This window comes from Asterias rubens, chromosome 12, assembly GCF_902459465.1.
Source record: "Asterias rubens chromosome 12, eAstRub1.3, whole genome shotgun sequence".
Classification (NCBI taxonomy): Eukaryota; Metazoa; Echinodermata; class Asteroidea; order Forcipulatida; family Asteriidae; genus Asterias; species Asterias rubens.
This window is the reverse complement of record NC_047073.1, coordinates 12,738,146-12,764,557: the sequence shown is the minus strand read 5'-3', so window position 1 is coordinate 12,764,557 and position 26,412 is coordinate 12,738,146. Positions and strand designations below refer to the sequence as shown.

The 26,412-nt window shown below is 39.2% G+C and overlaps 1 protein-coding gene across 1 annotated transcript; it reads right to left on the bottom strand.

The window, feature by feature from the left end:
- Positions 1-2,187: 2,187 nt before the first annotated feature.
- On the bottom strand, positions 2,188-26,412 carry LOC117297770 (receptor-type tyrosine-protein phosphatase alpha-like). The gene is made up of 28 exons (XM_033780919.1): positions 26,341-26,412; positions 25,484-25,807; positions 23,372-23,626; positions 22,579-22,716; positions 21,808-21,966; positions 18,674-18,853; positions 18,067-18,198; positions 16,722-17,021; positions 16,216-16,351; positions 15,298-15,479; positions 14,864-14,947; positions 14,101-14,248; positions 12,899-13,271; positions 12,174-12,261; positions 11,612-11,688; positions 11,056-11,092; positions 10,220-10,317; positions 9,250-9,369; positions 8,452-8,609; positions 8,025-8,160; positions 7,241-7,390; positions 6,683-6,782; positions 5,742-5,818; positions 5,062-5,187; positions 4,118-4,243; positions 3,528-3,682; positions 2,782-2,917; positions 2,188-2,339 (listed from the first exon to the last, which is right to left on the bottom strand). The coding sequence occupies exons 1-28, from the start codon at positions 26,399-26,401 to the stop codon at positions 2,247-2,249; spliced, it is 4,149 nt and encodes a 1,382-aa protein (XP_033636810.1). The 5' UTR covers positions 26,402-26,412; the 3' UTR covers positions 2,188-2,246.

Sequence of the window (26,412 nt, the reverse complement as noted above, 5' to 3'; positions counted from 1 at the left end):
AGGTTTGTTATTTTATGCATAATGTTGAGATACACCAACTGTGAAGACAAGTCTTTGACAATTACCAATAGTGTCCACTGTCTTTAAAAAAATGAGGGATAGGTGTTTTACTTTGTCCCTAAACACAGTTACACTAGAAAGGGGGGTGGGTTTGTTATCCCTTGTTCCACATAAAGAACATTATCACTCAAAAATTAATGACACGTTAGGCTCAAACAATTTTTTTTCTTCATTTTAACAATATTTAATAGACGATGTGACCTCTGACGTCACACGAAAGCCATAACTGATTCGCGCGCATACCGCCGGGCAAAACCTTTGTGTTTTGGCAGCCAGCTGGAAAGTGTGCAATCTTACCATGACTACGTGTCTTTTTGCCCGGCGAAACATGACGTATACAGTGTTTTTTAAACAGAGGGCGGTTTGAATGTAAACACAGGTCACATCGTCTATAGTTAGAGTGATACTGGCTTATTTCATGTTTATTCTGAGTAATAACTTATTTAATAACCTGTCGAGCTGGTGATTGTTTTGATGATAATTGATGTCCATCGGGTTAAAATTAACGCACACTAAACAAGATGGTTTATTCTGACATCAACTTCTTTATACTGACTTGTCAATAATAGTATTATAATTTCAAATAATGCTTACAACCCTATGTTCCGACATTTCTATTTTCCGACACCCCTGGTGTGTTTTCCTATAATCCTAAACATAATGCATTTAATATTATTTCCATTTTCAAGAGGCAAAAGTGTTTCGTCAGGCAGAATTATAAATGTGGTAATTAGTTTGTCCGCAACAGAAAGGGAAGTGTCACCCTAAAGAATTACATATTATGCTACAGCACCCTCAGTTGTCCAGACAAGTTGTCATGTAAACTAATCAATAATAATGGATGTCAGCTAGTATCCATACAAAATAATATAAACGGGATTTTTGGAAGTAGTTCTAAATATTACTCAAAATGTATTACTGCAGGGGCCCTGTGAGAACTAACATTGACAACTTCCTGTTATTGAAATAAAAAAAGAAATCGAGGACTGAGGAAAAATTACAATAATTAAATTTGAAATTAATGATAAATTTTAATGCTGAGTAGCAATATGCCTAATTTCTGCTTATTGATTGTTTGCTTTATAATTAGTAATAAATACTTTAAGGCACAGTATACGAAAAGATATCCGACAAAAATAAATAATTATTGCTATTCATTTAAATACTGAGCTTGAAAGCTATTTAATTTAGGTGGACATTACGAATTTAAATTTCGCAGTCAGACTCGTTTTTGTGCAAACAAAGAGTATGTGCAATCTTTGGCACATTTAAAGTAAACCGATTTATGTGAAATGCGTTCACACAGTGCATCTTAGAATGGTTTTACGCGATGTAATATATTCCCAGATGGATGAATATGATGCCGAATTGAGATGCATTTTAATTCTTGGATGTTACGTTTTTAAGGTAAACAAAGGATCCATGCAATATAATTATGGGCACATTGTAAAGAAAACTGATATATTATTATAATAATGTATTAATATCGAAGTCTTATATAGCGCACATATCTACCAAACAAGGTACTCAATTCACGGCGCTGAGTATATACAAACTTTCAGAAAGATGGGTTATTCCAGTGATGAATTATGAGACCCAATTATTTAGCACATTATAAGGGTTTACAAGGTGCCACGGCGCATACAGCAGCCACAGCCAGGAAAACACCGGGGCGAACTCCTTCTCTTTTCTATAAGTGCACTGGGTTATTTTACATGTGTTACACAACACATGGGACCAACGGCTTTACGTCTCATCCGAAGGACGAATCAATGGTTAAGTGTCTTGCTTAGAACACAAGTGTCATTGCGTGAGAAGGGTTTTTAAAGCCATTGGACCCTTTCGGTAAATAGTGTTGTCCAAGGCCCACACTTCGTGTATCACAACTTCTCAAATAGCAAACCTGTAAAAATTTAGGCTCAATCGGTCATATGAGTCGGGAGAAAACAACGGAAAAACCCACCCTTGTTTCCGCGCGTTTCGCCGTGTCATGACATGTGTTTAAAATAAATCCGTAATTTTCGTTAAAGAGAATTTATATTGTTTTGCTGTTTTCTCAAAAAGTAAAGCATTTCATGGAATAATATTTCAAGAGAAGTCTTTCACCATTGCCTTCTGTAAACCCTGTAAGTTATTTGTAAACCTGTGAACATTTTTTTTTTCTGAACCGAAAGGGTCCAATGGCTTTAACGATGTAGGCCCAGGTTTTCGTAGATGGAAGAAGATGATGCTGAGTCGAGATGTAACTTGATGAGCTGGTAACATAGTTGGTACTGCGCCTGAAAGTTAACCATAAACTTAAATAATTAGCTTATTAGGGTCAATGGGCATGCATCATTCTGGTTTCTGGTCATGGATATAATTATTCCCACACAGTGTGTACAGACAATGATTGGCGATTGTTAAAAGCAGTGGACAATATCCATAGTTATTCAAAAAAAAATTTGACATGAAAACCTCCTTTTGGTAACGAGTAATGGAGATCTGTTGTTAAGTGCCATAGGCTGAAAATATATTTTTTTTATATAAATTGTATATGAATGTTAATGCAATCAAGAAAAATTCCAAGTTCCAATTCACGGCGAATTGAGAACATGATTTCAAGTACTTCACATTTTGATGTTCGTTGAAATAAGAATTAAAGTTACCCTATTTTATTATGTAGCTGATCATTTATTTCTGGACTATGCACACATAAAACATAAACAGAAATTAGCTCACCAATGTTTTGACCATTCCAGCTCGAGTTGACCGGAGTTTCTTAACTGCCTGGAAGACGTCAATGACCCCATCCTGCTCTAGTCGATCTAAGAGGGTGACCAGGGTGCAGAATGTTCCACTGCAACCTTCCCCGTCACTGGGCAAGACCAAGATGGGAACATTTAGGATAATAGTTTCACGACATAATATTATGTAATCTTTGTAAAAAAAAAAAAAATTAACAAATCTAAGAGAGGGCGTACGTTTACGTTAACAGTTGTGGCGCGCTGGACCAGCGCCGCTGGTACAAGAATTGCAAAGTTACAAAAAGGCAAAACTTGGGGGATTATTTTATGAGCCATAATTGTTTTTTAATTCTGAGCTCTACATTAACATGGACTCTTTCCTCTTTGTTCAAATAATTAACACAACATAAAAAAGACCTATAACTCTCTTATTAAAAAAACAAACAAAAAAACGATAAACAGGTGTTTTTTGGCACCAAGAGTTTTTAATTTATCAAACCAACAGCTCTTATCAACACTAACTCATAGTCATCATAATGTTTAAACAAACCCCAAAATATTTTATCTCCAATAACTGTTAAGTTTCCGTCTAGACCAATCTTTGCGTATGTCTTATTGTAACTTCTTGGGAAACAAACCAGTGAATTGATTCTGCTGAGCAACCCAAAACGAAGTGCCGAGCCCATTTTATTTAGTACATTGATAATGACACAAGTATCTCAGGTTTTCGTAGATACTCACATGCATTGCACAGTGAGTGGTCCATCGGGGTGCTCTTGCGTCCACATCTTGACAGTAGCCAGCACCTTGAGGAGACTGGGTGGTGAACTTGGGATATCCTTCCCTGATGGCCACTGCAGGAACTGGATGTGGCATACAGTCTGCATATCTTCACTCTGATAACAAAACACTTCAAGTTACCAAGAAATCCAATAGTCATATTGCCACACATCCAACGGGTTGCACCGAAATGTGCTCCAACGGAAACGCAGTAACTCTACACAAGCACCTAATTATACACAAGCACCTAATATTTTAATATCAATTTTGTACCTTATGGTTTATCTGAACTAAGGGAGAGTTCCACTTGTTTAGTAACTCATCGCATGTATACACTGCTCAGCTTTTAAAGGTAAACCAATATTCCAAGAAGGGAGTGTACAGTAAGTTATACTTTAAATCCGACTCAAAAATACAATTTGTTCAATTCGGTTTTTATAAGAGGATTGGAGGAATGCATTATATGGACTTGTAAGATTGACTCGATGAGGTCGAACGAATTTGTGATTGAGTTTGACTTTCATGTCGAAATATATTTAGAAATGACTGACCTTCTTGAAGATGGTAAACTGTCGCACGATCATATCGTCAGTTTGTTGATCCACACTCTTCAATTTGACTGTCAAAGGCCCCACCTGGATTTCAGCATCCTCCTCTGGCCAATACTGGGGGACATTCTAAATGTATACAAAATTAATTTGTTATTCAATAGGCTAGTATGGGTATGATATTATATACCATAGTTTGTTTCAATGCCTTTTTATAGCAGAGATTACCAAACAATAGCTCACTCGCCCATAGAGCAAGCCATTAGGGTCAGCTATATTATGGTTTTTGAGACATTGGTAATCCACAATTGCGGTAACACCATATTTTCTGTGTAGATAAGTTTTTGAGAACTTGTCTTGCTATAAGGCTAGTGCCGAGTGGTAGATTTTGGTACTCGGGAGACTTCTTTTTGTAAAAAGACATTCCTGTTCAAGAAGTACTATCTTGCGAGATCGGAAATCGGCCAGGACTCTAATTTCGCTTAGTGAATCGAGGGGACTTTTTGTTATTCAGTGAGTCTTTTAAATGGTCTCATTATGACAGTACAACACTTTTTTCTTATACTTCATAATGAAGAAAACAATTCCTATTGAATCCCATTGAGTCACATCGATATTTTGATTGGGATCCAATGGGACTCCCTGTGGATCCCATTGAATATGTCCCAAATTCCACACGGTTTCCCATTGAATCACTTGAATCCCATTCAATTTTTTAATGGGATCCAACTGTTTTTTTTTTTCAAGGGAATTTTTGTCATGGCATGAGGGAAGTTCAAGCAGTTTGTCAGACTATGGTCAGATGCAACAGGAAAACACTGTCCAGAGGAAGTAAACCAGTCTTGGGTGAGAATACTTTAATTTTATCATTGTAGTTAAGGCCAATCAATAGTGGAAAACAAAGTTGCTATATGTGCTCTTTCCCAAAATCAACCCGATTTACATACCGATTCCACGGAGTTGAGCATGATAATGCAAGATGATTTGTAGTCAAACACCAGTCGCCAGATGTCATCCAACGTACAGGGGAGAGGCGCCTGGGTGGCTATGTAAGAGTGCTTGCCTTTCGACCCCTGTTGTACAAAAACATACATAATATATATAATTTTTTTTAGACAATTTTGTGCGATTCATCTTTCAAAATGAGTGCCGGTTACAATTCAAACTTACCACACAGTGTTACTCAAATTGACAAGTAAGACTTAGTTGGGCCTACTGATGCTGAAAGAGTCAAGTGAACCTAACCATGAACAGTGCTTATACAGCGCTATTCCGAAAGAGACATAAACAAAGCGCTTTATTTATATTATTATGAAATCATTTGGAAAAATGTACACTTAATAATTGTGAAAAACAAACAATAATGTGCTCCCAACAATAAGCATACAGCGCCGGCTACACATTATATCAACTTTTAGAACCTTTGTAATTATGAAAATCCATTTTTAAAGACGTGTCCATGGTCTAGGATCTTTAGCCTGATAATTTGTTTAAGAATTTGATTTCTGGATACTAAATTCCCATTAAGTTTGCATCTAGACAAACTGTGTCTTCAGACGTATAGATGTCTCTTTACGGAATGTAATCATAACAAAGTTTCACTGAATGATTTCTCAAGAAAACTTACATCTAAGAACGTTGCATTGATGTAGTTTGTACTGCCTGTGTCACCCTCTGTCATCAGATAAGGTCTTGTACTGTCCTCTGTAAACACAAACAAGTAAGACCGTTTTTTAGCATCCAGAAGTTTGTGTTATAACATATTTGCATAGTAGGTGAATATTAATGTAATTACTTAACCCTCAAAGTTAAGATTGTAGATTTGGGTTAATTTTCTCACAATTTTGCTCTCTTCATTACATATAATGTAAACAAACATTGAAGCATACTTGTAATACCAATAAGTGGGGGATTCTGTCCACTGTAATGTTGTGGTGATCCTTTGTACAGAGAATGACTTCCCTTTTATGGAATATTAGTACCCTCTTCCAAACGACTGGATTTGGCTTCGGATTCGGCTCAGGCTAGCCTGGCCCCGCGGTTGGTTTGACAATTTGCGCGTGCTTTGCGTAAACGCGCCCAGGGTATCAGACGAGAAGACGTAGCCTTGAAGCCGAATCCAAAGCCGAAGTCGTAGTTTCGAAAAAGGCTTATGTATACGGTTGGATATATCATGCCTGTGAAAACTTGAGCCCAATTGGTCGTTGAAGTTGCGAGATAATAATGAAATAAAAAAACACCTTTGTCACACGAAGTTGTGTTCGTTTAGATGGTTTATTTCGAGACCTCAATTTCTAAATCTGAGGTCTCGAAATCAAATTCGTGGAAAATTACTTCTTTCTCGAAAACTTTGGCACTTCAGAAGGAGCCGTTTTCACAATCTTTTAAACCATCAACCTCTCCCCATTACTCGTCACCAAGAAAGGTTTTATGCTAATAATTATTTTGAGTAATTACCAATAGTGTTCACTGCCTTTAATACTCTTTTTCGCAGAGCGGGTCACCAATAGAAAGATTGGGTATATACCGTGTCAAATTTCATGCACCACTAAATGAGGTTGGACCTACTTGGAACGCATTTCTGAAATCTGTTTTTGTCCACGTTAGCAGGGTGCTTCGCCCCAGCGCACTGATCATCACCCATTGATGCTGTGAAGGTTTCTAACATCTGAAATAAAATAAAACAAAAACGCAAAGGATTTTTTTGTATAATGTCTTAACAAAAATTACACAGTTTAAGTTTACAGAAATATCAAATCATTGAAGGAGTTTTTCGTGGGAGACCACTGCATAATGCTTCATTTTGATATGTCTGACAATCAAGAATCATATTCTGGGAATTAAAACATATAATTTGGGGATGAACTAAGACAATTATTATGTACGTGCCGGTGTTTTTACGAATTGTGCGATCGAGTCAAATGTTGGAGGTCTTCTTATTTTGTCATCAGTTGTTCGAGGGTGTTGTGCCCAGTCAGAAGCTTTGCCAGTTTCCCTTGTGGCTAATTACCTGATATTTAGACTGAGCACAAAATAGTCCACAAGACATCGTAATTGTTAGTTTTGGATAAACTTAATTTGGCTGGTGTGCAGTGGTGTGGCTCCCACCAATTTGACGCAACATACCTGGAATTGGTCTTCCATGCCATTTGTTCCAGTTTTCTTATCACGCTTTTTCAGCTTGGCATAATCCTGCCGGAATCGATCCACGGAGATTGCGGTATTCTCGGACAGGCTAGACTCGAGCAAAGCCTCATAGATGAACTTGAACTGAGCCTGAAAATGTGGGGATATGTCGGGTTGAAAAAGAGATTGCCAAAATATTCACCAAAGTAATTGCAAAATCTAGATCGCACTACATACAAGATGATTTTGTTTTAGAATCGCCAACCAACAAGCATTAGGTCTACTGAGCCTCAAAGGTCACTCCATCAACTACCTACCAAAACATTCCAATAATCTAGTGTCACATTGTTAATGTTTCTCTCATTGGTCGGTCTCTCTCTGAGCTCAATGAAGCTGTGCAATCGTCACCCTAGACTTGACTCAAGTCCCAAGCCCGTGCCATCCCCAGGAAACTACTGTTGTGTGATGCTCTACTTTCACAACCTGTTCTCGAGACCACATTTTGACGGCGAGCGCGCACTGTACTGTATGCTATGTGTTGTTTTATAGTACGTTGGAGTGACTTGCTTAGGGACCTCTCACACGAGAATGGGACTTGAATCAAGTCTATTGTCACCCCTGTCCCAAAGACTGCCACTCTGGACCAAAAGCAACTAGCCAGTTATTTTGCCCTTTCTTGTTATTGGATTGAAAGAACTGTATTCATCCAAGTAGTAGTCATAATATCCCAATGAAAATATCTCTCAACAATTAGCTTTATCAAGAATTGAGATCTAAACCTTACCTGTGTCTGCACCATCAAGTAGCGCTTGTCTCTCATCTCGCGAACAAAGTTGAGTACATCAACCTGTCCTTCAGCCCGGGCCTGTTCCAACATGGCGTCCAGGGCAATGTAGGTTCCTGTGCGACCAACTCCAGCACTATGACAAACAAATAATAATAGTAATTAGCAATAAACATCAACTAAAGCTTTTTTACCACCCACCCTGGGCATAAGGTAGTGAAATCGGCCGGTGGATCTAGGGAACTTCTCGAATTTCACTGCCGCGGAGTGAGTTCTCAACGAGTACCCAGATAATACTGTGCAAAAGCAGTTCCGTGATTTTAGAGTCATTGAAGATTTGACAGTGCTTTTTTTAGCCAAATAAATCAAGAAGCACGCAAAGACAGTTAGTGGTGTACCAATGAATATTTGAAAACGAAAACACTACCTGCAATGTGCTATGATTGGTCCATCCTGCGAGCTTTCAGATATCTGGACTTGTCGGATAAACTGCAATAGAGACGAGGACTCTGGTGGCTTCATATCAGGCCATTTAGTGTAGTGAAACTGAACAATCTTGCGATATTCACCATCAGGATCACTTATCTAATAAACAAATAAACACACACCACAAAACTTTACAACTAAGTTGGGTATAGATGTTTGGTTAAAAGTGAGTTCCTATATTATTAAAAGACTTTCAGAAAAAAAAAAAAAAAAAAAAAAATAGAATAAAAACATGTTTGTTTTGTTTTTGATGATAACTATTTTAGATATACTTTTAAATGCAGTGGACACTATTGGTAATTGTCAAAGAATAGCCTTCACAGTTGGTGTATCTCAACATATGCAAAAAAATAACAAACCTGTGGAAATTTGCGCTCATCGAACTTGCGAGATAATAATGAAAGACAAAAGACACTTGTCACACGAAGTTGTGTGCGTTTAGATGGTTGATTTCGAGATCCCCAAGTTCTAAATCTGAGGTCTCGAAATCAAATTCGTGGAAAATTACTTCTTTCTCGAAAACTATGTCACTTCAGAGGGAGCCGTTTCTCACAATGTTTTAAACCATCAGCCTCTCCCTATTACTCGTCACCAAGAAAGGTTTTATGCTAATAATTATTTTCAGTAATTACCAACAGTGTCCACTGCCTTTAAAAGAAAACATTAAGTGAAATGACTTTTGAATGAAAATGAAAACTTTGCAGGGGGATTGCACAAATCAAAGAAATGTGTCTCATACCCTCGATACGTCAAAGCTCCGCAAAACGAAATTCAGGCTGACTTTCTCATCGGATTTGATGACGAGGAAATCACCATAATCTTGAGAATACTCCTTGGGCCAGTACTGCACACACTTCTCCTAAAAAAAAAATATCAGTAACAACCATAACATTAAAAAGAAGTCAAATTTCCTGTTTTATTTGTCATGTGTATTAATAACCCCTTTTGAAATTATAAGGCTCCCGTTTCAAGTCGATTCGGTGATGTAATATTTCATTGTTAATTTTGTTGTAGTAATTGAAGCTCATGTTGTCAATACTGATATCTCAGTACTGTCTATGTTGCATTGCTGTCATAAAAACAACAATTAAAACAAGTCTTAAACATACAACTTTGCATTTTAGGTTGAGATGTATACGATGAAGACTAGTTCAATTAGATTATATGAGTTTCCATCAAACTGTTTCCAAATCCATAACGTGATATAATTTAAATATGAAAAGAGAGTGCCCCTTTTTGCCAGCTTGGTGGCTGCAACTTTCTCCCTTCTGCTGATAGTAAACTTGGTTTCGACTGACGATTGAAATGTCTGGACAAAAATGACTATCTGAAATTAAAGGCAGTGGACACTATTGGTAATTGTCAAATACTAGCTTTCACAGTTGGTGTATCTCAACATATGCATAAAATAACTAACCTGTGAAAATTTGAGCTCAATCGGTCATCAAAGTTGCGAGATAATAATGAAAGAAGAAAACACCCTTGTCACACGAAGTTGTATACGTTTAGATGGTTGATTTCGAGACCTCATGTTCTAAATCTGAGGTCTCGAAATCAAATTCGTGGAAAATTACTTCTTTCTCGGAAACTATGTCACTTCAGAGGGAGCCGTTTCTCACAATGTTTTATTCCATTAACCTCTCCCCATTACTTGTACCAATAGTGTCCTCTGCCTTTAAAGAACCTACACCCAGCATGACTAAAGTTACCTTTCCTTTTTCTACCAGGTTAGTTAGCATGACGATCTTCCCTACTCGCTCCTGCCATATCATGCGCCACAAGTCGTTCAACGAAGTCTGATTGGGACCTGGAAACGGTTAAATTGGGGACAACAAAAACTACATGTTGTGGACATTGTGATCTATGTATCCAGCGTCATAAGTAAGTTAAGACTAATATTGACATACAATATACTGCAAATAGAATTGAAAATGTCCGGCTCGAATCCCATCCAAGTAATATACCTGGGATTTTTTTTTTCCCAGGGTGACTCGGGGGAAGTACTGAGTATACAATGCTTACACACATCGGCAAATGGGGGTGAAAAGCAAAATTAATATTCTTTATCCCCGATGCAAAATCTATTAATAACAACAATTACTTTCACCTGTGTGACATGTGCACAGTTTTGTGCACATTTCCATAGTACCATAAGACTATGGGTCTATACAAGTTTAACCAAAGTATGCTGTTTTTAAAATTCCTGTAGCGATATGGTTTTCACTTTTTACTGAGAGTAGTTTTGATGCTCGTATGCGTCACGGCAAGGATTACATGACGTTATTATGCAAACGAATGTGCGTCCGAGAACTGCGCTTCATTCACATTGTAAACCACTATTATGTCGCCACATGTACATTGGTCCAATACTTAAAAAAACTTGGCTTTACAGTTAACATTATCGTTGAATGTTAAAGCGCCTTCAGCGTCACTGAGTGACAGGCTAGTATAGGAAGTCTCTATTACTTTTATAATACCCCTGAAACAAAATGAATAAATACAGACTATAGTTTTCATTTATAAATTGATCTGTAACTGTCCTTACCCTGGCAGGCTATGTACTTTGACTCTTTCTTGTATCCCTATTCGGAGAAAAACCAAAACAAGTTAACAAGTATTAATTTTAAAATTGCTTATTTTAAAGAAACTGGACTCTATTGGTAATTGCCAAAGACTAGCCTTCACAACTAGATACGGGAAGGTGTGAAAGATCATCTCCCGGTAAAACGGTATCGTTTACTGCTGCAGCAGTCTCAACATATGCATTGACCCTTGGCATTTTTAGCTCAATCGGTCGTCGAAGTTGCGAGATAATAATGAAAGAAAAACACCATTGTCACACGAAGTTGTGTGCTGTCAGATGCTTGATTTCGAGACCTCAACTTCTAAATCCGAGGTCTCGAAATCAAAGTCGTGGAAAATTTACTTCCTTCTCGAAAACTACGTTACTTCAGAGGGAGCCGTTTCTCACAATGTTACTATCAACCTCTCCCCATTACTCGTTACCAAGTAAGGTTTTATATTAATATTTATTTTGAGTAATTACCAATAGTGTCCACTGCCTTTAATAGTAAGTCATGACTTCCCTTGATACAACTTACGTTAATATAGCTTGCATTGACGTAGTCTGAGTTCGGGTCGCCATCAAGAATTTCCAAAGTAACACGTGAGTGATCGTCTGGAATAGAAAAACAAAATCAAATCACAACAAAATTTATGTATCGTTAGCAACTGCTCAATTGAGCTTTAATATAGACAATCTTAAAACCGTGTAAAAATAAATATAAACGAGTTGTCCTAAGTAATAGTTGACAACGGTAAATAGAGCCTCTGCTAACAGGAGTTGTGTGTATATACAATATCTTCAAAAACAGGTCCATGATACTGTTTACCAAGTTACGGTAACTAAGGAGAGAGTTTCACAATGCAACTGACCAGAAAGATTTGTCGAAAACAAAGAATCTAACATTATGGTTTGTCAAGGTACAGGGAGTTTTGGGAAGTATAGTCTGTCATACAAATGGTGTTGGATATGGTGGTCAACTTCGGTTAACATAATATGTAATAATATACAAAGTCAACAATAACAGTTTCTATGTAGGTTGGTATACCAATGTCATTCGCACACGTTCCTTGTTTATCCTTATTGAAATCAACACTTACATGGCAATATATTGTGATATCTGTTCTTCTTCTTATTTTCCTCCTTTTTGGCGACAATCTGTGGTTTCGTCGGCTCAGTTGAAAAGGTCTTTAAAGAGCAAAAATATATTTATATATTATTATATTATTTTGTGATCTTCAGTTTAAAAGTTCTAGTTGGAGTTGACCAGGGTGCCCCCTCTCTGTTGTTCAACATTTACATCTTGCAGGAGACACCAACTGACTTCCTTACATCTTCACTTTATAATCTGCAGTTTTGCAGGAGGATGGCCTCCATGCAATTTTCTGGAGAGGCAATACATTTAAAATTTGTAGCTAAAAGTAATTGAACGCGCCTTGTTCGTAGCTAAAAGTAATTGAACGCGCCGTGTGCGTAGCTACAACTCATTGAACGCGCCGTGTTGGTAGCTAAAAGTCATTGAACGCGCCGTGTTGGTAGCTAAAAGTCATTGAACGCGCCGTGTTGGTAGCTAAAAGTCATTGAACGCGCTGCTCATGTTTAATAAACGCACCCACACATGCTTAATAAGCGTAAAATGGTTATAAACGGGTATCTACGGTGTCTATTTGACCAAACAAAGGTAATATTTAAAATGTTGAGATTATACTGTAGCCCCTGTTTAAGTGGAAACTTAAGTGTCTTGAGCAAAAAGGATTGCAGAAATTATGACCCATTTTGGACTGCCACCTCTTCTGCTGCTATAACTGTTATTTTGTTTACCAACCTCGAAGTCTTGTTGGAACCCGCTGATTTTCCCCGTCTTCCGGCTCTTTATGTACCCCGCAAGTTCCGCCATTGCAACGGGCCAAGTAAAGGCGGCAGATGCACTCTTTGCAGTACCATGCACTTTGTGTTGCGATTTATTGTAAGGCTTTGGTTTGATTGGAGCCTTGGTGGATGTAGATGTGTCAGCTGTAGAACGGTTGGTTGGAGAGCCTGTTTCTGTTGATTTGGATGGCTTGCTTGTTGAATCGCTTGGGGATGCACTTGGCTTATACGTTTCGGCGAATGAACCGCCAGCGGAATGTATCTTCGTTGACGATAGTGTTGGTTGGACATTTTGAAGATCCACTTTAGACAAAAGCATAATAACAATTCTTTGTTTAACCCCCAAAATAATTTCAAAATTTACCCAGTCAGTTTCCCTTATGGTTTGTACTTGGGCTGCATGGAGTACCATGAACTCGTTAAAGTGGCATCCGTGCTAGAACGTGAAATATCCGAGTGATGAGGTTGGTACTGTAGGCCATTAATATGTGAAATATCCTAAAAGAAAAGTTAACAATTATATTTAATGTAGTTGTAAGCCAGCGGAAATTTGCTGATGAGTTGAGGTTTCTAAAAAAGAATGCTTGACTTACCGTTGACACTTGAGCTAGTGTGAGAAAAACGTGCTGTTTGAGTTGGCCTCTTGTTATTCTGCTGGTTATGCTGCCGTTTCCTCCTGAAAAATATAACATGCTTTGCTATAATATTGTGATCATTTCTATGAAAATCACTTTCTCTTGAATCATTCATACAATTCATTTAGGTACACTGTTGTTCATACTCTTACAACCGCTTGGAATTGCTTGGATTTTCAAATGAAGTTAAATTTGATAACTGTTAGTTACTGGTTTAAACAACAAACGGAATAACCACTTTAACAGATTGTTGACGGATTTATAATTGATTGATTGACTTAACTTTAATGCAGACCAATGTTTATTAGTGCATTTAAAAACGACAAGTCGTAGGATCAAACAGTCAGTATAACATATTATTTGGTAGTAAATTGAGAAACACAATTTTGATAAATTAGGTGATACACATTGGCAGACATTCCTTCGTTTTTTGTTTGTGTGTGATTGTTACTATATAGCCATGCACATGGATCCTTCTTTGGGTCAATGACCTGGAGATTGTTTTTACATTGATATATCTTACATGAAAATAACGACCAACACAGCGGCCACGACGATGACGAGAAGGGTAAACATTACCCCCACGACTGCACCACTGCTAGAACCCGAGTTACCGTCACTGGAACCCGAGTTGTCATCGCTAGAATCCGAGTTACCACTGTTAACCTTGCCTGTAGAATATTCAAATTATAATCGAAAACAATTGAAATAGCCTGATGAAGTTGAAACCAGCACACTTCGAAATGTCCGTAACACTTCTTGCTCCCAAGGCGCAAAAAAAAAACACACGACAAAATAACAAGTGAGGAAATAATCATGAGGAGAGATGGGGTTGTAACTTTAGGCATTTTGATGGTAATTATGTTTTTCGCACCATTTTTCGCACCTTAAAGAGGCAAACAGACAATCAGATTATTTTGTTAACCAAATATTGCTCACAAATCTTTCAGACAATTTTGTTTTATTGTATGTAAATCTCCCCGCCCTAAACCGATGTCGCATTTGTAATTGTGTCTTATTTTTAAATTGTATAATCTTTGTATAATTTTCTGTAATTCGACCGATTTGTAAGATCTGCCTACCCTTCCCCAGTGTTTGAACTGTTATTGAAGCTTCAGGCCCGGAACCAAACTTATTCAAAGCAGACACAGTAAAGGTGTACGATGTTAAAGGCACAAGGTCTACGATATCCACCAAAGTATTTTGGATAGTGCCCTCTATCGGCACACTGCCTTCAACTCCACGAAGTGTGTAATGATACTGATTTATGTTGCCGTGACGCTGACCACACTCTGGTAGATTCCAAGAAAAAGATATCGTTGTGTCAGTGACTTCACTGGGCGTAACAACCGTTGGGTGACCACTAGGTTCTGAAAAACCAAAGATAACACAATTTCAATGAAAAAACACCATAATTTAAAAAATGGGGAAACAACAATCCTTACGAATCTACACGACATTGTTTTTCAATAATCCAGCATACGGAGAAATGTTACACGTATTCCTCTCTGAAGAAAAGTAAAAACAAAACATTTGAGTCCTGCGATTTAGCTTCCAATATGTTAATAGCAAACACTAGGTTACCAGCCAAACTACCACGTCGACTGATACCTTGTGGCCGGTTTCCTGCTCAGTATGCTTTTATGTTCCAAATAGTTTCTGCTTAAGCCGCTCTATGAATGTCATACTCATGATCATCCTACTGCAGATCAATACGTACCCGTTCCAAGTGTGGTGACTTCAACTGAGCTCTCTTGTCTTTCACCGGCACTTACTGACGTGATGTGCACGCGGTAGGTGGAGTATGGTTCAAGTCCAGAGATGGTTGTCTGAGTTGCCGAAATGTCGACACTCTGCAACATTTGTCGGTCTTGAGAAAGTGTTTTTCCAATGCATTGGTCACTGGTGGTCATGAACATTCTTTGAAAGTTAAACTAAACAAATAAAAACGTGACTAGCAATGTATAATGAAAACAATGTAGCGCATTTAACGTATCAATGCGCTTTACATTAGTGCCCTGGTCATTGAGCCAATTACAACCTTAATCTTTCCCAGTTTTCTGGAAGTAAACAGCCCTAGGCTGCCGTGCTCCGAGGGCGTTTTCCAACACAATATCAATCTCTACCCTCGAAAGTTCCCATTTATAGACGATGTGACCTATGTTTACATTAAAACCTCCCTCTGTTGACAAAACACTATATAAGTCATGTTTCGCCGGGCACTGAGTTGCGTAGTCATAGTAAGATTGCGTACACTCTCTAGCTGGCTGCCAAAACACAAAGGTTTTGCCCGGCGGTATGCGCGCGAATCATGTTATGGTTTTCGTGTGACGTCAGAGGTCTCATCGTCTTTACTCCTGTGGGTGGAGAAAAACAATACTAGAATAGTGAATTGTCTCAAGATGCATTATCGCAATGACCGAACCACCAAACTTGAAGTTAATGCATTAAACCACTTGACTATTGCATTCTATATTCGCTTATTAAAATGACCAACTAGTTCGTACGTGCAGACTACTGATTCGTGAAAACCGATTCTGTGCAAATATACGTGCAAATAACTGATTCGCTGCAGGACTACAAATTGTGTGATGTTAATTGTCCATGTAGTGCAATGATGACATTTCAATTAACTCACTGATTCTTCAATTGATACTCTATGTGGAGTTCATCTGCCATGCAATCGTTGTTATTGGGATTTTGCCAGCTCCAAGTGACAAGTATTTTAGTAGGGAGTAACGGAGTTGCTTTTGGATAGACAGCAATGACTGGCTCTGAAATACAAAACAGAAAAGTGTATATCAAATGTTACAACAGTATACACAAGGTTACATATATATGTTGTTAAAAAAGTTCAAAGGGAAGGAATACTTTGGCTGGAATAATTGAACTTTTCGAAAAAGTGAATGTTGTAAAATGTTATGGATACTCGATTTATACCCCTGCCGCAAACCGATAGGGATCTCTAAGCCAATAACAACGAGTTGCCATAAACCAAATGGCTGTCGGTTAAGGTCAGTTTTATTGTGTATGCATTTATAAGGAATAGATGCTATTTCATCGAACGGTTTATAAACCATTGGTAAACAAACGTTCACTTTAATAGCTGTAATTATTAATATAACTGCTATATTGTTTGAGTACCTTGAGCAGACGTCTTAAGAAGAGCAGGTTCCATCCACGGTCCTCCTCCATCTCGAGTATGAGCCCTGACCTGCACGGTGTAAGACGTGCACGGTGAAAGATCATTAAACGTAACTGACTCAACTGCTGCAGCTCCCGCAGTGACCCATTCAGTGATCACTCTCCTTGCATCTTCTTCAACTTTGCACTCGTAATAGGTAATTGTACCGCGTCTGTTTCCACAGGGAATACGGTCCCATAATACCTGGATGCTATTACTTGAAGGATCAGTGCGGTTTAAAACAGGAGCAACTTCTGGAACTAAATAAAACGATACTAGTATTGCTCCAGGGAGCTTCTAAATCGGCAGGTTTGAGAAAAAAAAATAAAAAAAAAAAAAAAATCATGTACTACGTTCCCTTTTTAAGCCATTGGACCCTTTCGGTAAACAGTGTCGAAGGCCCACACTTTGTGTACCACAACTTCTATATCAAATAACAAACCTTTGAAAATTTAGGCTCAATCGGTCATCGGAGTCGGGAGAAAACAACGGAAAAACCTACCCTTGTTTCCGCGCATTTCGCCGTGTCATGATATGTGTTTAAAATAAATCCGTAATTCTCGTTAACGAGAATTTATATTGTTTTGCTGTTTTCTCAAAAAGTAAAGCATTTCATGGAATAATATTTCAAGAGAAGTCTTTCACCATTGCCTTCTGTAAACCCTGTAAGTTATTTGTAAAACTGTGAATTTTTTTTTTCTGAACCAAAAGGTTCCAATGGCTTTAATGGTAATTCTTTCCCTCGAACTACCATTTTATTTCATTGAAATTTTAACTTTTCCCTCGGATAAGAGCACCGGTTTTCAAGCTCGGTGTTTCTGTTCAGCATTAGTGTGGGTTCGAATCCCGGTCGTGCCACTTAACTTAACTTAACTTAACTATAAATGCTTCTCTCCACCCAGGGGTAAATGGGTATACTGTAAGGGCAGAGATTGTTCTTGTGAGTGATTAGCTTTGTTCGCTAAGGCCAATTGACCAGGGGTAATTATAGTTGAAGCGCCATGAGCGTCACAGCGTGACGGACCTGAGCGCTTTATAAGAAGCCATCTACACCATTATTTTGTATTGTTATATTATTACAAATTTCGAAGCCTTTTTTTTTTTTATATTTCCCTTCTGTCTTGCAAACCAACATTCGTAATGTCAATTGTTTTATGAGGAGTAAAATTGATTTGCGTACAATGAGACGTCATCGACTGAGTTGAAATCGTGTAATAACATAAAAATACAATTCCTCCACAATGTGCATAAAAGTACTATTTAAAACAACATTTCATTTTTGATTTTAATTGATTTTAGACTTACCAGTCTCCCCTGTAGTGACTGAGATAGAGGTTTCTGGTCCAGCACCAATCTCATTCCAAGCCTTGATGTACACAGTGTAACTAGAAAATGGTAGTAGGCCACTTGATATGATCACACTCTCTGCGTATAAATCTATGCATAACAAGGGAGACACAAACTCAAAAGATCAATGTATCAGAAATTTACCAAGTTGTTCCATTTGAGAGAGTTCATAAAATTGCAAAACTTTTTTATTTGTTACGGCTTCTCTCTTCGGCAAAGTTTATATTTTGTTTCTCTAAATTTATCTGACCATCGGCATTTAAACACGTGTTCTTCTATTTGCCACGTCAGGCACGTAATAACTTAGTTGATGAAAACCCCACAGGGGAGTCATGAAAACTGTTTTTTTTTTTTTTTTACTCTTGAAGATTACCCCATACAGTAAATAAAATAAGACGAGACCCCGAGAAACAAACTCCCGACTGCCCCTGTACATCGTGGTCGGCTTTTGCCTATAGCATTGCCCTATTTATTGTCATTTTAGTGTTCTGATGTCTTGCATTAACAAGAACAAAGACTTAGTTTTAAGCAGCCAAAGCTTATCAAGAATTCAAGAGAGAAATACCTGATGTTACTTCAACTCGAAGCGAGGGGATATCCTTGCACTGGTCTTGATTGGTCAGTTCATATTCAATTTGGTAACGCTCCACTGCACATAGATTGCTGACAAACTTCCAGGCCAGATGAATTTGAGTTGGGGAGGTCGATGGTGCTACAGCACGAAACAGAGTAACACTTGATGGAGCTATGGAATCAAATTTAAGCAATGGCAAAGATAAACATGATTTCTAAATTATTATTCACACCCTCGAATAATAAAGTAGCACAACAATCAATAACGCAACGGTTTTAAAGTGCTGATGTGGCAGTGTGACAATGTTGAAAAACGAAGCCTTGTGTGTTTTTTTCGACGTGTACACGAATAAAACGCATTTTGGTTTACCTTATGACAACGTCTCCACCATATGTCAGTACACTCCTTAATTTCTATCACAGATTTTCAGAAGAACCACACGTTCACAGCATATTTAGTTAAATTGATACATAATTTAAAAATGACAACATCAAATACTTGACATGCGACAACCGATGACGTCATCGGGACTTTAGTACATTTTTGGCCCACACTTAATTGTTACTAAGTTGTTATACTTAAACAACTCTGAATAAGAACACAATAGATATAAACAGATGAAGCAGAACTCAATAATATCAATAGGGCTTGGAGAGTATTCTAGCGACATTATAGTGAGGGCTGCTTTGGGTTATCAGAGTAGGCATATTAGTCAAACGTCTACAAACGTAATGAGAACTTATAAGAAGTTTAGATGGAGGATATATGATGGGTGATAAGCAGGTGTAGTGCCTACATCTTTGCTTAAAAAGGCCCAAGGCTCACACGGTTTCATAGCTAAAACTTATACCGGTAACACGAATTTTATAGCAAAGTATATGCATACTTCGATCAATGAGAAAGAAACATTGGAAATCGTGTTCTATGGTGTCATTTGGTACGGCTGTACATTTCTTTTCAGAAAACCCATTTTGTTCATCAAGCAAGTTCAATTCACCGACCTGTGCATTGTGTTGCGCATAAACCATTCATGCCAGGTGTTCTACAATCTGAAAAACAAACGTAATACAGGATTTAATGTTTCCTAAAGAACCGTCACAATACCTTGAAGTTCAACATAGCCGTCAGTTCTTTAAAATGTCACTTCGAGAAGGTGATGTTATGCATTGCAAGATACAATTCCAGCGAATCCCAATTTAAAATATGGAAGTCACTTTGGGTGTGGTCTGAATTCCCAAAACTGTTCTAATGATTTAGTATTAGCTATGAAGCCCCATTGGTGCCACTTGACAAGTGCATATATGTTTCACTGATTGAGATGTATTTCACAGCACCGCCACTTATATCTTGCGGCCGCCACTTAGTAAGTTGCGGCCGCCACTTATTATCTTGCGGCCGCCACTTAGTAAGTTGCGGCCGCCACTTATTATCTCGCGGCCGCCACTTATTATCTCACGGCCGCCACTTATTATCTCGCGGCCGCTACTTATTATCTTGCGGCCGCCACTTAGTAAGTTGCGGCCGCCACTTATTATCTCGCGGCCGCCACTTATTATCTTGCGGCCGCCACTTATTATCTCGCGGCCGCCACTTATTATCTCGCGGCCGCCACTTATTATCTCGCGGCCGCCACTTATTGTCTTGCGGCCGCCACTTATTATCTTGCGGCAAAAACTTACTCAACTCATGGGCAATCGCCTTGACATGTGACACGTAACTTTATGCTCGCACATTCATGGAAGGCTCTTTAGCTTCGAAGCAGCCCTTGGTGATTTCCTTGGTTTGTCAATGAACATGGCCACATCTAACAAGTCAGATTTGTGTTTTTTCCTGAAAAGTCCAAGCTTGCTCAATTCACGCTTCAGGGTCCGCATACTGATTCGCTGATTCTATGATTCGCTGCTAAAAAGCACAGGATTTCCCTATAATTTAATCCAAGCTGGAAATAAACTTGTATCAATAAATCCCGTTCCATGTTGTCAAACATTGCAAAATAAGTGGCGGCCGCAACTTACTAAGTGGCGGCCGCGAGATAATAAGTGGCGGCCGCGAGATAATAAGTGGCGGCCGCGAGATAATAAGTGGCGGCCGCGAGATAATAAGTGGCGGCCGCGAGATAATAAGTGGCGGCCGCGAGATAATAAGTGGCGGCCGCAACTTACTAAGTGGCGGCCGCGAGATAATAAGTGGCGGCCGCGAGATAATAAGTGGCGGCCGCGAGATAATAAGAGGCGGCCGCGAGATAATAAGTGGCGGCGGCCGCAAGATAATAAGTGGCGGCCGCAACTTATTAAGTGGCGGCCGCCAGATATAAGTGGCGGTGCTGTGAAATACATCTCATTCAGTGAAACATAATGCACTTGTCAAGTGGCACCAATGGGGCTTCATAATTAGCTGAGTATGTTGAGAAATAAAACTTTTTCAAAGGAACTACTAATGTTCAAATTACCAATTTGGCAGTTGATGCCTCTGTAGCCGGTAGCACAATCGACCGAGCAACGCCCTGTTGTTTTATTACAGACACTTCCCTCGCTGCAATGACATGTCTGTGCACAGTTCACTCCGAATGTTCTGTCGTCACATTCTGCGGGACTCAATTATAACAACAATAAATCAAGACACACTTTGCTTATAAAACATTGTCGGACCCTATAGACTGTATACAATTGACCCTGGCGCATGTGACACCTAAGTATAGTCCAGAGTTTTAAAAAAGGCCATATAGTTCTTAAAACTGTAAGCCCGATTTTTGTTTAGCTTTACGTACAGGTTAATTGAGTCAAACCCACACAAAATGTAACAAACTCCTTTTGCAAAAAAATAAAATAAACAATAAATCAGATAGGCCAAGCGGCCACCATCATTCTTTAAACTGAGCAGGCTCGGTCTTCACTCTGATACCATCGCCTCGCTGCGCACTTCCATTCACTTGTGTATCCATACGAAGAACCGTTTACACTCCCCTGGGAAAGTAAGTGCAGGAAATACTTTTCAAATATTGATCTCTTATTGTTGTATGTAGTTTTCAGAGTCAGCCTGTTTCATTCACAACACGGACCTACACTCAGCTGGGGGATCGCGTAGAAATGTATCAAAACAAAGCCAAATGCGATCTCAAATGTTACCTTTGCGGCAGTCAAGTCCCTGGTACCCAGCAGCACAGCTGCAGCCGTAGGGATCTGGTAAACAGAACAACATTCCTCTACAAGTAGAACCTCGTGAAGGCAATCCTTCAGAATCACATCGTAGGCTGCCACTTTGGCCAAAGCGGTTAGGACCAAGCACTGTGCGGCCGACAAAATGATAACAACATGGAAGTCAGAATTATGATCTGCCTCTTTTGCAAATGTTGTGGGTTCGAATCGGGAGAGTATTGAGTATACAGTGCTAATTTACACACAACAGTGTATGTTGTTAAAAACAAAAATTATTCAAATGAAAGTCTTTAGCCAGATCATGATGAACCTGAAGAAGTCAAGAGAGGAAAGGAAACGGATGTTTCGATGAGTGATACTGTTCCCTTTTGTTTGATGAACTGAGCGAGGCGAAAAACATCTGCAAACTGACACAAATGCGCCATCATCCTTCCTCGTATCCGAGGTGTTCTTAAAACTTGAAGGTCAAGGAAAACTCGATACAATTGAAACATTTAATATCTGTCTTTAATTTTAATATTGAGTTTTAATTTAGTTGTATGGACCATCGTCACAGCAAAAAAGTAGATAATTAAATGAACGAGCGGGGCACTATCAAGCTGTATTTGAAACTATTGCGATCCAATGCTCGCTCCCTCCCCACCGTGCACTTAACTATCGTCTTGCAACTATACTTTTTTCAGAATTTAGTGAGAACAACTTCGGTGTTTTGTGATTTACAGGGAACTATACTATACTCACATATCTCACAGAAAGTGCCGCTGAAACCTGGGCCACAAATACACACACCACTGACGTCATCACAAACTCCGCCGTTAAAACAGATGGGGCAGTTTCTATTGCATTCAGTATCTCTACCCCACGTGTCCCTTCCGCATCCTTGAAAGTGGGAAGTCATTTTAAAATGACAGAAAAGTGCAGGATGACAAGTTGGCATTATTTCAACAAAAATGAACATTGACAAAAGTTAGATCCAAATAACCCACAATATCTCCTTTAACCACTGAATACCCGGAACAGGAAACTAGTACAGGTCTTACCAATATGATCATTATTGCTTTGTCCTCATGATTTTGTTGTTGTAAAATGTCTTTACATTTTCTGGATTCAACATAATATTTGTATTTATCCACATACTTCTTGTCTACATTTAACCCAACCGGCATCACTTATTTCTGTTATGTATGCCTATAAAGCTAGCCGGGTGTCTTTTGCATTTCAAGACATAGCCCGGTACGAAGTTCCTTGGTAATTATATTGTTTAGTAATGCTTACACTGGGGCTTGACTATTTCCCTGCCAAGTATCTGGCAGGGAAAAATGTCTGTCATTTTAACATTATTCTGAAGATATGCCAAACAATGAAGGACAAAAAAGGAAAAACACTATTCGTACACGTATGCGCAACCCAGGACATCGCACATGTGTGGCACTTTTTGCTAATAATTGTGATGTCTCTCCGTGGCCACCATTTATTTTCCACTATTGACTTATGTCAGACCAATCATATGAAACCAATCTCAAGAATCATTTACCTCTAACAAGTAACCTCATGAGCGCTTGTTTGCCTTGACCACGAACACCATGTCTATGAACCTCGTATGTTCCAGCATGTGTGTTACTAGCTCCAATGATATCATAATAAAGGTTGCCATTGGACGAAGCGATGGGATTGCTGCTATCTTTTCTCCAACGAGTTGACTGCTGGCCCGTAGCAGCAGCAGTAACTGTTAAACGTACCTCTTCCCCTAAGTTTACCGTCTGGCTTATAGCAGTTGGCTCAAAGTCGGCTGAATAAGAGCAAAAATAGTGTATTGTATGAAGCCCCATTGGTGCCACTTGACAAGTGCATATATGTTTCACTGATTGAGATGTATTTCACAGCACCGCCACTTATATCTTGCGGCCGCCACTTAGTAAGTTGCGGCCGCCACTTATTATCTCGCGGCCGCCACTTATTATCTCGCGGCCGCGACTTATTATCTCGCGGCCGCCACTTATTATCTCGCGGCCGCCACTTATTATCTCGCGGCCGCTACTTATTATCTTGCGGTCGCCACTTAGTAAATTGCGGCCGCCACTTATTATCTTGCGGCCGCCACTTAGTAAGTTGCGGCCGCCACTTATTATCTCGCGGCCGCCACTTATTATCTTGCGGCCGCCACTTATTATCTCGCGGCCGCCACTTATTATCTCGCGGCCGCCACTTATTATCTTGCGGCCGCCATTTATTATCTTGCGGCCGCCACTTAGTAAGTTGCGGCCGCCACTTATTATCTTGCGGCAAAAACTTACTCAACTCATGGGCAATCGCCTTGACATGTGACACGTAACTTTATGCTCGCACATTCATGGAAGGCTCTTTAGCTTCGAAGCAGCCCTTAGTGATTTCCTTGGTTTGTCTGGGTGTTAACAATGAACATGGTCACATCTAACAAGTCAGATTTGTGTTTTCTCCTGAAAAGTCCAAGCTTGCTCAATTCACGCTTCAGGGTCCGCATACTGATTATGATTCTATGATTCGTTGCTAAAGATCACAGGATTTCCCTATAATTTAATCCAAGCTGGAAATAAACTTGTATCAATAAATCCCGTTCCATGTTGTCAAACATTGCAAAATGCCGACAACAATTGCACGACTTTACGTCCTTATGGATGACAACCTGCCCCAACAGTCGCTGGTCCCCGGTGCTGGAACGCCCTACCAAGTCATATTCGGAACACCAACACACTACAGACATTGAAGAGTAAATTAAAAACACATCTTTTCTCATAATCGTCTTTTCCGTAGCACTCTTCCAGCGCATTGAATGTTGTAAAATGCGCTTTATATGTCTCGTTTATTATTATTATTATTATTATTATATCTGTTTTCAATTACAAGATTTGAAGTGGCGGTCGCAACTTACTAAGTGGCGGCCGCAAGATAATAAGTGGCGGCCGCGAGATAATAAGTGGCGGCCGCAACTTACTAAGTGGCGGCCGCAAGATAATAAGTGGCGGCCGCGAGATAATAAGTGGCGGCCGCGAGATAATAAGTGGCGGCCGCGAGATAATAAGTGGCGGCCGCGAGATAATAAGTGGCGGCCGCAAGATAATAAGTGGCGGTCGCAAGATAATAAGTGGCGGCCGCGAGATAATAAGTGGCGGCCGCGAGATAATAAGTGGCGGCCGCAACTTACTAAGTGGCGGCCGCAAGATAATAAGTGGCAGCCGCAACTTATTAAGTGGCGGCCGCCAGATATAAGTGGCGGTGCTGTGAAATACATCTCATTCAGTGAAACATAATGCACTTGTCAAGTGGCACCAATGGGGCTTCATAGTATTGAATCATCGGGCCCACATGTCAGAGGCATAACCAGCTCAATCAACATTTTTTTGTAAACAAAATGAAATTTCATTTTGTACATGTTTATTATTTTGTGCTGTTATAAAACAAATGTTAGAAAAGTATGCGGGGGTGGCAAAGAACACTTTCATTATACATTAAGAGCAACATGAACAAGAACTACAAGAACAACAACACCATTGTTTCATTGGAATTTGTTTTTAAATTACGTTTTTTTTTTACAAGATTCAGTTTTTCATTTAATTCATCTACTGCTACAACAACTAAATTTAGTTTCGGCTCACAACTTGCTTCGTACCTTGAGTGTTCATAATAACGGTTCCAATACTAGTCAAAGAACCTCCAGCCATTGTTGCTTGACAACCATATACACCGATCCTTGAGATCCCGCCAGATGCCGGCATCCGTAGAACAGAGACTGAAACATCACCGCGCAGAGCAGTTGGGTCCAGATTGCTGTCGGTTGGTAGGGTTAGCGCAGAATCCACAGTTTTAGTGTGTTGAGTTCGGGCAAAGGAGAGAGTTCCGTCCAAGTTGACAAAGAATCCAGCGATGAAGGTCTCCTCACTAGGCCCAACTATTGGCTTAGTTACACAAGTAAAATCGTCCACGGCAATCACACCTATAAAAGCATGCAGAATATTTAGATTTACAATAATCTGGCACAGTTGGAAGACAGTAGAAGGCTTCCCTTAAAATATTAGTTGCTGAGGTGCTGTAGTTTCTGAAAAATGAATAAAATAGTGTCACGAAAGTACGTTTCACATGCTTAATAATTTTCGTGACTTGATTTACTCATTTTCTCAACAACTACAGCACCTCAGCAAGTAATATTTCAATGGAAGCTTTCCATCATCATTATCTTCAAACCGTGTAAGTTTAATGTCTGACCATACTTCAACGTTAATTAAAGCTTTTCATGTAACTTGTGGGCTATGCCTGTTGTTGTCTGCTGGAAGACATGCATGCTTACACTAACTCAAATACTGGTTTGCAATGCTGTTTTTTTTTTTTTTTTTTTCGTTTTTTTTTTACCCACCACACCTCACTGAAGGTCACGGCTGTCACCCGAAATTTTTTTTTGATTTATTCTTAATCAATAAAAAATGTAGGTAAAAAAAAACCCAGATTTTTTTAAAAGTCAGATTAACATACCTTCAAAAAGTCCACAAAGGACGACGAGGAACCCGAGTCGTGCATGAAACAGACCCGCCATGATGGACTTGC